Here is a 14,068-nt window from a genome sequence, read left to right on the forward strand (position 1 = left end):
CAGCCGGACCGGAGGCACCGGGCCCGGTTCGGGAGCGCCTGAGCTCCGGCAGGCTCCGGGCACGCCAGGCTCGGCTTTACCCGCTCCAGGGTCTCGTTCCCCCCTGTCCTGCACCGGGGAACCGAGAACAGCTGGAATTGGGCACTTCTTCACTGGCAGCTCCGCGTTCCTGCGGGAATCCCGGTACGTGGAAAAGGAGGAGAGATTTTACATGAAGATAATAAATTCAGAACGTGTCTTTCATATAACAAATGAACGGAAAATGCCTGTATAAATCACTGTGTCTAGGAAAAACACAAAGGAAAAACACAGACTTCCAAATTTATCCTCCTTTTCCTGTTCTTCTCCATTTACCAGACAATATAAATAATAACAGAGCTATACCTATGGATCAGACAATGTCACAAACTACATCCTCACCAAGTCTACACAGTTTCACGGGCTCAGGGTGCTGTGGGGGTAATCAAAAAACTGCCAGGAATTGTGCAGTAATTTGGAATATGTTAATACTGGAATATGTAATTTGGAATTGTAAGGATTTACACACAACGTTTAAATTTTTCCTTGACAGTAAAAGACAGACACGATTTCTTCCTCTTCAAGGCTGGAAACTGACAGGAGCAATGTCTTGACTTACAGAAAACCGAGGCTCAGTGAAGGATGATATCAGCTAAAAACCATAAAACCAGAATCCAGAGCGTAAGTATTTAATTAAACCTTTGTGCTTCTGTAGACTAGAAATGATTGCAGAAGAAACAGAAATCCATAGCCCAGGACTTCTCCTCCCATGGTATTTTACAAGATTGGGCCCATCAGCACAATGACATTTTTGCAAGCACCAAGAACAAGAGCTCCTCTCCCGCCGCTCCAGGGCTCGGTGCTCCCCAGCAGCCGCACTCCAGCGCTGGGGCTGGGGTGTTGGGGAGGGGACGATGCTGTGCAGAGCTCCTGGCACCCCACGGGGTTTGGTTCCACATTTCAGGGCTCTCCCCAAACCCGATCCGTCTCTGCCGTGACGCCTTCGGCCGCTCGTGGTTTGGGAGATTCCCAATCCGGGCTGGATGATTTTCATTCAGCAGTGAGGAATGTCAGGTGGGGTGGCTCCGAGGTGGGGGAAGCAGTGACACCGAGGCGAGGGCCATTCCAGGGAAAGCAGGAGTGAAGAGGAACTGCCACAAAGGCCTGGGAGGGGTGAGTGTGCTGCCAGAACCAGGCTGCTCCAACACGGAACAGAATCCACGGGGACATGGGAAACAGGTCACCACAACCCAGCAGAGACCATCAGGGAAATCATTCAGGACTGGGAGGAGGACGTGGTGCTCTCCATGAGGACACGGAACGGGAATCGGTGATCCAGCTGCACGATGCTCGGGGGGCACGGGCCACGCTCACACCTGGCTCAGCCTTTCCCGGGCACGGGGACGGTTCTGGGGACACAGCCTGACCCAGACCTCGGCTCGGGAACAGGGAACTCCCCCTCGAGATGAGCACGACAGGAATAAAACCTGTGGATGAGAACTCTGCTTCACACCAGCAAGGTTTGCAGGAGGCAGAACCACTCTGGTGCTTCAGTGATAAACACCAGTGATTGCAGCACAGGAAAATATGAATATTTAATATGTTTACTGAGCAATCTCTGTCAGTCCCGTTGTGCATCCATGCAGAACTACATCCCCTCGTTTACATTCGGGTTTCCCTCGCGGATCTGATGGGCACAACACAGACACAGCTGGAAAGTGCAACATTGCCTTTGGTTTCCTCAGCTCCGGCAGCGCTTTTGGAAGGGCTGGAGCCACAGAGGACCTGGGGATAAGGATGTTACTGGAACAGGTGAACATCCCATTAGGGCTGGAAAAGGCCAGGAGCTAAAGCTGGGCTCGCTGTGGCAGCTGGGTGAGTTTTACAGCAGCTGTGTGAGGAATCCCCCGTTAGCAAAGCTTCACCGCGGAACCGAGAGCCCCGCACTCGGAGCTGGGCGAGAACGAGCGAGGAACGGCTGCAGAGCAAGGGCAGCTCCACACGCTGCCCCTTCCAGCGTCCATCCATCCATCCATCAGCTGCCCAGGGCACACCGCTGCACCAAGCAGATGGAAAGGTAATGTTCTGTACATTTTATTTCAATAAAGACATAAGACAAACAGCGTAAAGATGCCCGGATGCCCTAAAGATAAATACATTTAAAAGATTCTCATTAAAATGAATCTGTAGTATTTCTTTCCTGCAAGCAAAATACCTTTCTTTAAATACAAAAAAAATCAGTATTCTGAATTGCAAATGTTTTCACTTTTTTTGCAGAAAATCTGCCATGATGATTTTGTTTTTAATGAATAAGGATTTTCCACAAAACAGGCTTGCTCTACATGCTAAGTTTTAACAGTTCAGTGACACCATGTGCTAGCTACATACACAACAGATAATATAGTAAGAAAACACTCAACCTGATGAAAAGTTAAAATCTTCATTAATACACTGGAAAAAGTTGACATAACTCATGCCTTTTAAAATCAAAAATACAAAAATTAAATGTTTTGCTAAAAAGATTTTCCTTATTTTAAGGACTCATTTGAAAATGAAGCTGCATGTAATTTGTACAATAAAATTGTACAAGTAAACAGGTAATATACATAAAAAATTAATTGACATACTTCTCAATTATCAGCTGTCCACCTTTAATTTCCAATACTGTACTTTCTTATCAAGCATACAAAATAGCAAACTTCTCTTTAGAAAAAGTGCCGTTCTGTGACATCTTTTACACAAAAGCAGTCCGAGCCTGGGGCGTGGTGATGCAGTCGAGAGGCAAAGCTTCCTGACTCGTACGAGTTCTGCCTTCCACGAGAAGCCTGCGGGACCCCGGGGCCGGGACAGCATCAGCTGCGGGCTCTGCGCTGGGCTGGCCAGAGCAAACGGGCCTGGAGAGGCTGCTCACAAGCAGGAGTGTCACAGGAGTGTCACAGGAGTGTCACAGCAGTGTCACAGCAGTGTCACAGCAGTGGCACAGCAGTGTCACAGCAGTGTCACAGCAGTGGCACAGGAGCCCCGTGGCCAGGAGCACGCTCGTCCTGCCCCAGGCACAGCAGAGGCTGAGGTATTCCTTGTCCATGTGGTGCCACTGCCAGCCGTGCTGTGTCCAGAGGACGTGCCATCCCAATGGGCTGGGATGTTCCCAGTATTAGGAATTCTTATCTTCGTCTTATCTAGCCAGTCTCTTGATTTTTTTGAAAAGGTTTTGACTACAGTAGAATATTACAGAAAAAAAAATATATATATATAAATGCAGGGGGGTTTTGTTGGGTGTTTTTTTTTTTTTCTTTTTCTTTTTTCTTTCTAAATGAAACTTACGTGGGCTAAAACTAGAGAATATTTTTAAACAAATATACAGGATGCAGGCAGACAAAGCAGGGAAACGGCCAGCCAACTGTTTAATAAAAAACTAATAAAATTTGGCTATTTCCAGAAAAACTATGAAGCGCCTCAACTAAAAGGAATGCATAATGAAATTCTAATCTAATACAGGTCAAAAATGTAAAAAGGTTATAAACCTTAACAGGAAAAATAAAACAACTTTTACTGGCCATTCCTGTTGAAATGAGAATCTTAAAAGTAACAGAAAAGTGGCTACAAACCCACTTAGAGCACCGAACAGAGAGAAAATCCGAGTCCGTTTTCAATCTCTGTTGTATCATAAAATCCTGTGTTTCTACAGGTCAGACTGCTGGTGGCAGAAACAGAATTTTCTTTATAAACTGCAGATGTCCTGTACATAAAAAATTTCCTTGGAGTTGCACTAGTTCTAAAGACTTTTCTGTTCTAGCCTCCCTACTGCGGGTACTGGATTGTACTGATGGCGGCAACCTCAGGTGTAGAAAGTCTCTTTCTGTAACCCTTGATCACTGTTGGGCACCAAAGATAAGAAAAGCAAGACGGGGTACAAAAATGCAAAATTTCAACAGTAATGGCAATGTTTTGTATTAGTCCAGCAGGGTCCTGCATTTCCTCCCCTCGGCAGTGAGAGCAAAGGCTTTAATCGGGGGGTAGCAAATCATGCAAGCGAAATCTGTCTCTGATGTGAGGCCGGACGTCTTCGTTCTGTGGGGGAAAGGGCAGGTTCAGCAGAATTAACACAGCCAGAAGCCCACTGCAGCAGGGCTCCTCCAACAACACCCCTCTTTCAACAGAACAGATACAAGGCACGAGTTCTGCCATTGCAGACTCAGAGAAACAACTCCATGGCATCCACAGCAGCTCAGGAGTGATCTATTGGCCTTTTAGGGACAAAGACACACAGCACAGCCAGCAACAGGCACTGGGGCACCTGAAAACACTCAGAGATTCCCACATTTCCTTAGCACTGATGTCACAACCCCACAGCAGCTCAGGAGTGATCTATTGGCCTTTTAGGGACAAAGACACACAGCACAGCCAGCAACAGGCACTGGGGCACCTGAAAACACTCAGAGATTCCCCATTTCCTTAGCACTGATGTCACAACCCCACAGCCCTGCCTGTGCAGCACAGCCAGCAGTGACAAGTCCCCTTTTGCTGTGTGAACACGTCCCTGGATCCTCACCAGCCCCAGTGACTCAGAAACCCTTAACAATAGGTGAAAATATTAAAGGAACTCACTGACAGTCTTGGGAAAAGCCAAGAAAGCAAACACTTACCAGCTCTACGAGTTTCTCCAGAAATGGAATCAACTTTAGGAGCTCATTATCATTTTTATCCATGAACCAGCTTTCTATAGGAATTCCATTGGAAAGCTGAAGTTAAAATATGAAAAAAAATAAATTCAGAAATTATCAACACACACTTTATATGTAATTTATCTCCAAATATGACTTGTAAAATAGCATTTGGGGGAAAAATGTTTCCAAGTTACAGATCCCTGAGTAGTTTTCCCACAGTTTTGTTTGCAAACTTCAGCACAGAGCCCCAGACTTCCGTGAGAAGTGAAATCCAAGTGTGGGGTTCCCTGTCCCCCTCGGGAAGTTGTGCCCCCCTGGGGTGGCTCCTGGCCAGCCCCTCACCTGGTAAGCAAAGGCTTGTGGTGAATTGTCGATGATGATGGTTTTGGAGAGGTCTCTGCCCAGGATGTTTAAATCCTTGATGTAGTTCCCTTGTACACACACACAGTGCTCACGGAAGAGTCGGTGCCTGGCAATAAAGGAAAGGCCTCATCAGTGAGACCAGGGACACAGAGCTTTGCCAAGCATTATCCAGTTTGTTCTCTTCTGCTCTCCTGTTAGAGAACTGCACCCTTTCTCTGTTCTCTTTAAAGCTTTTTACTGGTAAAATGCCCCATTCAGGTGATTTTGCAGCTCTGGGGTGGGTGCTTTCCCAGACAGGCTGACAAAGGGACCCAGAACACCCCAAGGATCTGCCAAGCCCCAGGTGCTGCACAGAGCTGGTTTATTGGGATTTTTTATCCCTTTATTCCATCCCAGCCCTGACAGAACAGGGTCTCCCTGTGCCACCTCGTGCCAGGACACCAAGTGTCACGAGAAATGTTTCCTCTCCTGTGCCACCTCTGCTGCCAATTAACCTGTGTCACTTATTACATCTCAAAACAAAGCCTCGGGGCCAAAACATCCCATCAACTCCTTCCCTTCCCATTAGCCTGCTCCTGTGTAATTTATGACAGAAGAAATGGATGGAAAATGCCTCTGACTGAGAAAGCAGCAGCAATAAAAGTCCCATTTCACGGTGTATCCACAGAACGATGGAGCTGGCAGATTTGGGGCTGCCCAGCCCCACTGCAGGCTGCCTGGATGTTTAAATGGAGTGCTCAGAAGCTGTACACACTGTGCCTAATTCCATGCAGGAGCTGAGCTCCCAACGTTGCCATGGAGGGAAATGAGCTGCTGCATTTATATTTAGAGTGTGAGTCACACGTGTGGGGCCTGACAGGCACCTGGGGCTGGGGGCAGAGCTGGGGCCACGGCAGCCCCAGGCAGCACAGGGACAGCTCTGCAGGCTCCAGAGCCTGCCTGCCTGCTTGTGCCACCACCTCTGCCTGTCCCAACACACAGCAGACAGTCCTGAGCGCTGGCACCACGTTCTGAGGAGGGTTTGGCACCAGAGCCCCCCACTCTGTCCCCTGGGCACCATCCTCGGGGTGTCACCTGCTCTGCCACCACCGGGCTGGGACACCCCACACAGCAGGGACCACTCTGGGTCAGCACTGCCAGCTACAGTCCCCCTGACAGGTGACAGGGACAGAAGCTCGGCCCTAGAACTTCCTTCTGCCTTAAGGAACTGGGAAAGCCAAGCATTTCCCAACAAAGCTCAGCACTGAGAAATGAAAATCCAAACCAGCCCTAATACAAAACCAACACACAAATGACTTTGAGATTGAATGAGAATTAAAAGCATGCTGATTGGGAAAGCTACACAAATCAGAATTTATAATAAATAACTCAAGTTTGAACAGTTTAAAAGTAATGAGTACTCATTCCATTTCCTTTATTTGCAGTGTGTATTCCAAAGCCCATTTTTCATCCCCAAGAGGTCGTTTCCCATGAGCCAGAGACTGACCAGGGACAGCTTTTGGCCTGGGGTTATTTTATCACAAGGCACCAACTCCATCACTTCAGTCCATTGTTGTCCCTCTCTTGGCCCAGGAAAAGCCCAAGGGATGAGGCAGGGAGACTGCAGGGAGGAGCAGGTCCCACCCCACTGCTCTGCCTTACCTGACCAGCTGCTTTTTGGGGTCCAGGATGTTCAACAGCTTGTCTGCATACACCTTCTTAGAAGCAGTGAACAGAATGATCTGGGGATTGGAGGGGAAAAAGTCACCACTGGAGGTACAAGCAGGCAGAATTTCAAACAGGGAATTTGAAGGTGATTTCTGACAGTTTTACCTCATAAATCTGAGACATCCTCTCCAGGAACTCTCGGAAGAACGGCCTTAGCCGCACGTACACCTGCAGCAGAGAGGGGCTTCAGCAACACTCCCAGCCCTCCAGCCACCCCAGCACATCCCTCCTGGTGCACAGCAGCTCAAAGTGAGCACAGGAAACCCCAGAGAGGCCAGAATTCCAGCACAACAGGTCAAAATGAGCACAAGAAACACCAGAAACACCAGAATTCCAGCACAGCAGCTCAAAATGAGCACCAGAAACACCAGAGAGGCCAGAATTCCAGCACAACAGGTCAAAATGAGCATAGGAAACACCAGAAACCCCAGAATTCCAGCACAGCAGCTCAAAATGAGCACAGGAAACCCCAGAAACACCAGAATTCCAGCAGCTCAGAGGGGAGCAGGGGCACAGGAGCATCAGCCTTAACACATCTACTGGCAAATGGGATGGAATTAGAAAACAATTTAGTAAAACACAGAGGTTGGGCAATCTGTAAATGGAAAATGGAACTGGTTGCTTGGACTGAACACCCTGACTCGGCTCTCACCCAGGGCAGCACCAGCTCCAGCCCCAGATACAAGAACTAAATCCTCTTCCCAATAACCTGGGGGTGTCAGAAATGATTCAGGAAAAGGCTTCAGTTGTTTCTCTGCTTCCATAAACTCCAGCACCACCAGCCCAGAGCTGCAGGCACAGAGAAACCTTTCCCTGTGAGGAGCTGTGGAGCCCCAGGAGGCCCCAGCCAGGAGGGCTCTGCCTCTCTGACTCCAGTAAAGGATTGGGCTCGCAGGGAGGAGCTGCAAAGGGCAACATTTGAAGTGAACACAGAATTTCCTGCCAGATCTGACAGGTGTGAAATGCCAGGCTGCTGCTCCTCTCTCCAAATGAGCTGGGAACAACCACACACAGCAAGGATTCCCACAAAGCAGAAGAAAAAAGTTTGTTTTTCTATTTACCTGGTAAATGACATCTTGAAAAAGAACTGGAAAAGTGAGTGCAGCATCTTCTAATTCATTTAGACTACAGTGCACTAATGTTTCATCCTAGAGAAAAGTTACATAAAGAGTGTGAAAAAACAATGTGGAAAATAGAAGTCGTTTCTGCATTTGATGTTTATTTTAAAGCAGGTTTATTTAGAATGGAAGATGTGCTTTTGTGCAAGCGCTGTCAAGATTGAAGAAAATTCTTAGGATGAATTAAACATTTCATTATTCTTGTAATTTTTGTTAAAATTGTCACTAAAACTGTGTGCTGGGGGTGTAGTCATAAGGAGATATTTTATTTTGTAGGCTCTTGTCTCATTCAGTTCCAGCCTCTATCTTTCAGTGTGAATAATGAACCCATTCCTACGATCACAGGCCCAACTGATGCTGCTCAAAAAATCACACATTAACAGGGTCTGAAACAACTTTCAGCACAGAGACACTGGAGCAAATCACCACCAAGACAAATACATTCCATAGGAGTATTTCAAAAATTAGATTTGTGCCCTTTAAGAATGTTCTAAAAAAAGTCCAAGTTTAGTTTTTCATCAGTCTTGCTGAAAGACTCATAACTGAATTCTCCTCTTTATTCCACCTCATTTTTCCCACTCTGGGTTTAGGGAAGCTTTATGGGGACAGATCACTGTTTGAAATGTTAAAAATGAAATGCTTTTTCTTTTTCATAAGCTGGATGCAAGTATTTAACAAATGCAGCTCACATTCTATTCCTACCACAATTAATTCTTTTTCAACTATTTTTAACTAAAATTATGCAACATTCAACAGTCTTTGTTCAAAGCAAGCACAACTGATTTCCACAACGAAGAAAATAAGGGAAATGCTCAATCTCCCTGCTTTGGTTTGTGTTTATAAAGATATTTACCAAGTCTAGAACTAATGAGAACTCTGGTGTGCTTCTGGTTTTCAGTGGGAGAGCTGGCTTCCTGTTCAGCTGCTCTTCTGTTAGTGGGGGGACATGTTTGATGAAATAGTATCTGAAAAGAACACAGACTGTGCTGTAAAAATGTACATTATTGAACTGCAGTGCTCAATGTGCAATGTTGCAACTCGATATTTGAAATATTTAAGGCACAAGAAGTGTTTTAAATTGAAATAAACCCCACATGAGCAGACACATAATATTTTTTTAAGAGCTTTTATCGTAACATGAAAATGATCTAATTTAAATAGAAGTATCTTAATTCAATACCCCAAACAGTTAATTCTCTATTTCCAGTAGAAACACTGGCACTTACGGATCAAAGACTTCCCAGTCCTCTTCATAGGTGGCTTCTGCATGAGCTGATGAGTAACCACTGTCTGGAGATACTGGTGCTGAAATTCAACCAAAATGACCAAAACAAAAAATAAAACAAAAAACCACGAGAGCTGGTCTTATTAGTGCAGTTCTTTAAAGTGACAATTAGCACTTGAGACAGGAGGGAGGAGAAGGAACTGTCCCTCCAGCCCCACCTCCCCTGCAGGGGCTGGGCAGGCCTTGGCCAAGGGTTTGGTGCTGCCCATGCACACAGAGGCTGAGTTTTATGGCTATGGTTTTTGTCAAAAAAATAAAGATGCTGTCCTCTGAAGAAAATATGGAAAATGAATGTAGGACCTGTGTGATCCTCAGATTCTCAGTTAGCATGTGGTTCTAATGCAAGACATCAAAATGCAGCCAATTTCTCACTGGAGATCAGCAAGTCCAGAGTGTGCAAGTTCAGTGTTAATAATAATTCCTTTCCTCTGGAATCTCTGCTTCCATGGGAAGAAGTGTCAAGAGGCCAGCTGAGTTACACCAGGAATAGATAAACCCTGCCAAAACTGTCTTTGCTGCATAAACCAGATGTGTCCACCAGGCATAAAAACCAGAATTAACACTGTCTGCACACCCCAAGGGGAGGTGGCACAGGAGTCCCTGCCGAGGTGCTGGACCCTCTGGGAGCACTGTCCCTGTCCCTGAGGCAAGGGGAGGTGGCACAGGAGTGCCCCATGGCACTGTCCCTGTCCCTGAGGCAAGGGGAGGTGGCACAGGAGTGCCCCTGTCCCTGGCCCTGCCCCCTGTCCCTGAGCCAAGGGGAGGTGACACAGGAGTGCCCCATGGCACTGTCCCTGTCCCTGAGGCAAGGGGAGGTGGCACAGGAGTGCCCAGAGCCCCATCCCTGCCCCGTGGCACACCCCTGGCCCTGTCCCTTACCCGTGAGCGGGGGCAGGTCGCGGTCCCCCGGCTCCTCGCTGTCCCCCAGGCCGTTGTTGACGGCCCGGAGCTGCAGGGCCTGCCCGGGGAAGGCGGCGCCGTTGGTGGAGGTGGCTGTGCTGGTGGTGATCTCATCCACCTGCTCCATGTCCAGCTGCTTCACAATCTCCTCAGCTTCCACAGCCTGGCCCGGAGAGTCGGAGCCCGATGTTCCTGGGGGACATTTGTAAACAGCCCTTAGCTCCCTGTCATCATGCTCACTCACACACACAGGATCAGAGAATTCAGGATATCTCATTCGTGCCACAAAAACAGGAACCAAACCAAAGACCATGACAATGACTTTAAAACATGTTTGGGACAAGGAATGTAACCCCTTGGGATTTTTTTCCTTCTCCTTATTTTGTTTACTGAAAGGTGCACCACTAAACACACCCCATGAAATAAATGTTTGAATGTTTTTAAATTTCTTTCATTATCCATCAAGCCATCCAAGAACTGAGGAGCTTTTTTGCCTGTCAGCAGTAACTCTTGGTTTGTAAACCAGAATAAGAAGTGTACTGTCACTCAAAGCAGCTATTTCATACAAAAATCTATCACCTTCACTATCTATCCCTTAAGACTATTGGCTCTTTGAATAATACTCACCATTTTTATTTGCTGGTGAAAAGAAATTGAAAACAGGAGAAAATATGGTTCCCAGTAACGTTGTTCGTGGGGGGCTGCCTGTGGTAGGGTTATCTTCCAATTTTCCATTTTGCTTTACGTGTTGGTTCGTCATCTCATAACTCCCAGCTTCTGGAAAAGAAAAAATACAAGTCTGAACACCACCCAGCTGGGCTTCAGTTGCCTCTGCTCCTTTATGGTCAGCATTTGCACTCTAGGGGTGCACTCTTGTTCGTGGCTCAGCTGGGGCCACGAGAACCAGCAACTTCCTACCAGCAAAAACCCCAAATGTGCATTCTCAGCACACGAGGCAGCAGCCCCTGCTCACACAAATAGCAGAGGTGTGAATCCTGGCAGGGATTTGGTGGGAGGCAGCCCCGGAGCTGCCAGTGCCAGGACTCCACTAGAGGGAGGCAGGAGAAAGGTCAGAACTCCCTGGCTGAGCCTCCAGCTGCTGCAGAGCCCAGCGTTTGCTCCTCTCCACACACGCAGGCACAAACAGCTCGGAAGGGAAAGAACTGGCAGCTGTTATCACTGATAACAAAGGGCAGAATTAAATGAATATCCAGATTACACACCTGACACGTAACAAGGGTGATCTCTGAATGTTAGGGCAGGTATGTACATCCCACAACTCAAATCCCTGCCTCACAACTCTGACAGAATGTGTTTGACAAGTGCTTTCAGCATCTAAGGACACCTGCTTGCTTCCACAAACCTCAATAGTTGGGAGGTCTAAAAGGTTTCCCTTTTATTTGTGAGAAAATGGGAGAAGAGCTAAATCAAATTATTATGGGACTTTTAGAATAATAATTAAAATTAAAAAAAAAAAGTTAAATTAGTTCCAAAGCAGCTGCTGCTGGTCCCAACTGTGGATGTGTCCGGGGGGTGATGGAAGTGTTGCTCCCACCCCTGGAAATCCTGTTTTGGCCTGCAGATCAGCCTGGATCAGGGCACAGCTGGGGATCAGGGAACTCTCCCTGCCCTGCTGGGCACAGTGTGAGCATTTGCCAACCTCCATTCATCTGACTTTTCCGCCGCACTCGTGACAGCTGTTTGTTGGGCTTCTCTCCCGTCTGGGGCGTGGATGTGATCAGGTTGTTATCGATGTCCCGCTCAATCCGACTCCTCTTGGTGGGATTTTCTCTTTCTTCCTTAAAACAGAAAAGAGGGAAAAGAGAAATGTACTGAGCAGTGCCTCTTTCTCCATGGAACAGACCAGAGAATGTTATCTCCAGTAGAGAGTTCACCAAAGGTCCCTTTACTGCTCCACTTCAGACGCAGAACGTGCAACGAGTGTCTGGCCAGCTGGGATTTCACATGAGTTTAACCCAAGGTATGGGGAGTGAAAACTGTACACAGAGCTGCTGGAGTAAAAAACTCGTCTTTACAGCCAATCTATAAATATTCCAGTGCTGCAGAGGCTGGGAAATGCAGATACAAAGCTACTGAAATTCCCTTGATTTCTCTGCCTGTTAAATGCACAGGAGGTGAACTGCCCAACAATATCCAGTGTGACAATCCAAAACAGTACAGGGCAAAACTGAGCTGTGAAAAACCCAAGGATTCTCCTTACCTGGAAATAAGTGACTGCAGCACTCATGGGAATGAGACAGAGCCAAACAGTTTTGCACATCTTCTGTGCATGGCTCTTTGTGCAGGCATACATTTATGACAGGTTTCTTACCCTCTTCCCCCAAAACACCTATGACAAGTTGGTAAGTGTTGAAATTTTATCAGATTTTTATGTAGCTGATCTGGAATACACTGTAAATGAGTTATGACTTCTTGGATACTCTTCTTTCCAATCTGCAGTTACATAATGGCAGTGTCTGAGGGCTGGGATGGATGATGTGGGGTTTTTAACTGGCCTCCATCTAGAGAAAAAAAGCCAGTTTTTGAAGTAATTGCAAGGTTACATTCAGCCTACCAAAGTTTATAAACATGTATGTATATATATATATATATGTATGTATATATATATTTATACATATATTTTTATATATGTGTGTGTGTGTGTATATATATATATATATATATAAGTGTGTGTGTGTATTTTGCAGCCACAGGAATCCCTGAGCAGCTGCATCAATTCCACAGCACTTGGATTTGTGAGGTTTGACCTTCATTGATTAAATGACTCCTAAACAATTTTGAATAAAATTGACAGAAATAGTCAAGAAATGAATGCTTACAGACTGGCTTTTCTAAGTTGTTAGCACTGGTAATTCCTTGAATCTGGATTCAAGGAATCCTTAAAATAGAAATGAAGAATGTGCTGAATTTATTTGACATTTTCACAAAGAAACACCAGGTAATAAAGCCTGTGATTTGTCAGCCTGTTAATTGACTCCTGAAGGTTTCAGAGTCTGCTTTCCCTGGCACAGCTCACGGGCTCTTGTTGCCTTCCAACTCTTTACGTTTTGCTCCCACCACACAATTAATTTGTAACAGAACTGCTTTTCAATCAAATTTGAAGTGATCATGACCCACTTGAAAGCAAAGCAAGCGGGTCATACCTTGGGTGTGCTTCCTTTGATGAACTTTTTGATGGAGGACAAGAGGCCTGTCTCATTTTTGGGTGGTTTTCCCCCGCCGCCAGGTAAGGGCTCCTCCACCTCCGAGTGTTTCCGCTTGGCCCGCAGCGCCCGCTGCGTGTGGAGCTGGTTGGACTGCTGGGAAGCTTTCCGTGTCCTCAGCCTCATCTTCATGGGTACCACATGGAAAGCTGGAAAGGGAAAAAACAGGAATCCTCCCTTGAGGAAACGCGTTCAGCTCCTCAGTCTGAAGAATTACACGACGCTGGTGGTGCTGCCGACGCACGGAGCAGCTTCCTCAGCTGCCAGAGGCACAAACACAGGGACTCTGGCCATGGATCCATGGATCCACATCCCTGAGCCTGGCACAACCCTCCACTCGGGGCACAACCAACCTGCTCAGCTCATGGAGTCCAAGGTGTGAACAATCACACCTCCCCAGCCAGGAGGGTGTCAACAGCCTCGATGAAAGGATTGATTGCGGGGTGTCTGCACCCCCAAATGACTGGACTCTGTGACCCAGGAAGTTCTTTCCTCTCTCTGCTCCTCAAAATACTTCACTGCAAGTCTCCACATTACACTTGAGATGAGGCATAAATCGGAATTCCTGCCATGTGCTCACAGGAGGAACGGTGAGCTTGTGCACTCAGACAGGGTGAGCCCAGAGCAGCTCTGCAAAGGAACCCAAACTGAGCTTCAGTACAGCGGGGTCTGGGAGCCACATCAGACCTTGGCACACTCAAGGGCAGTGTTTATTAAAGCAGAGTGAGAGCCCATTCCAGGGAATGCGTCCCATTTATCTCCAGCCTCCAAGTGGGCTGCTGGTAC

The 14,068-nt window shown here is 47.0% G+C and overlaps 1 protein-coding gene across 1 annotated transcript; it reads right to left on the minus strand.

The window, feature by feature from the left end:
* Positions 1 to 2,096: 2,096 nt before the first annotated feature.
* CTDSPL2 (CTD small phosphatase like 2) lies at positions 2,097 to 13,453 on the minus strand. The gene is made up of 12 exons (XM_015638955.3): positions 13,223 to 13,453; positions 11,719 to 11,857; positions 10,686 to 10,835; positions 10,038 to 10,250; positions 9,100 to 9,178; positions 8,727 to 8,838; positions 7,817 to 7,903; positions 6,861 to 6,923; positions 6,690 to 6,769; positions 5,028 to 5,154; positions 4,665 to 4,760; positions 2,097 to 4,089 (listed from the first exon to the last, which is right to left on the minus strand). Exons 1-12 carry the CDS (start codon positions 13,412 to 13,414, stop codon positions 4,024 to 4,026), a joined length of 1,404 nt encoding a protein of 467 aa, XP_015494441.1. The 5' UTR covers positions 13,415 to 13,453; the 3' UTR covers positions 2,097 to 4,023.
* Between the last annotated feature and the right edge of the window lie 615 nt (positions 13,454 to 14,068).

Source organism: Parus major, chromosome 10 (genome assembly GCF_001522545.3).
Source record: "Parus major isolate Abel chromosome 10, Parus_major1.1, whole genome shotgun sequence".
NCBI classification, from domain to species: Eukaryota; Metazoa; Chordata; class Aves; order Passeriformes; family Paridae; genus Parus; species Parus major.

Excerpts from the sequence above, each read along its gene's own strand:
- CTDSPL2 (XM_015638955.3), bottom strand. The coding sequence starts at position 13,414 with ATGAAGATGAGGCTGAGGACACGGAAAGCTTCCCAGCAGTCCAACCAG. Across the intron at positions 6,770-6,860 it reads GGATGTCTCAGATTTATGAG|ATCATTCTGTTCACTGCTTC; the intron begins GTAAAACTGTCA and ends TCCAATCCCCAG. Across the intron at positions 5,155-6,689 it reads CCCAAAAAGCAGCTGGTCAG|GCACCGACTCTTCCGTGAGC; the intron begins GTAAGGCAGAGC and ends CTTTATTGCCAG.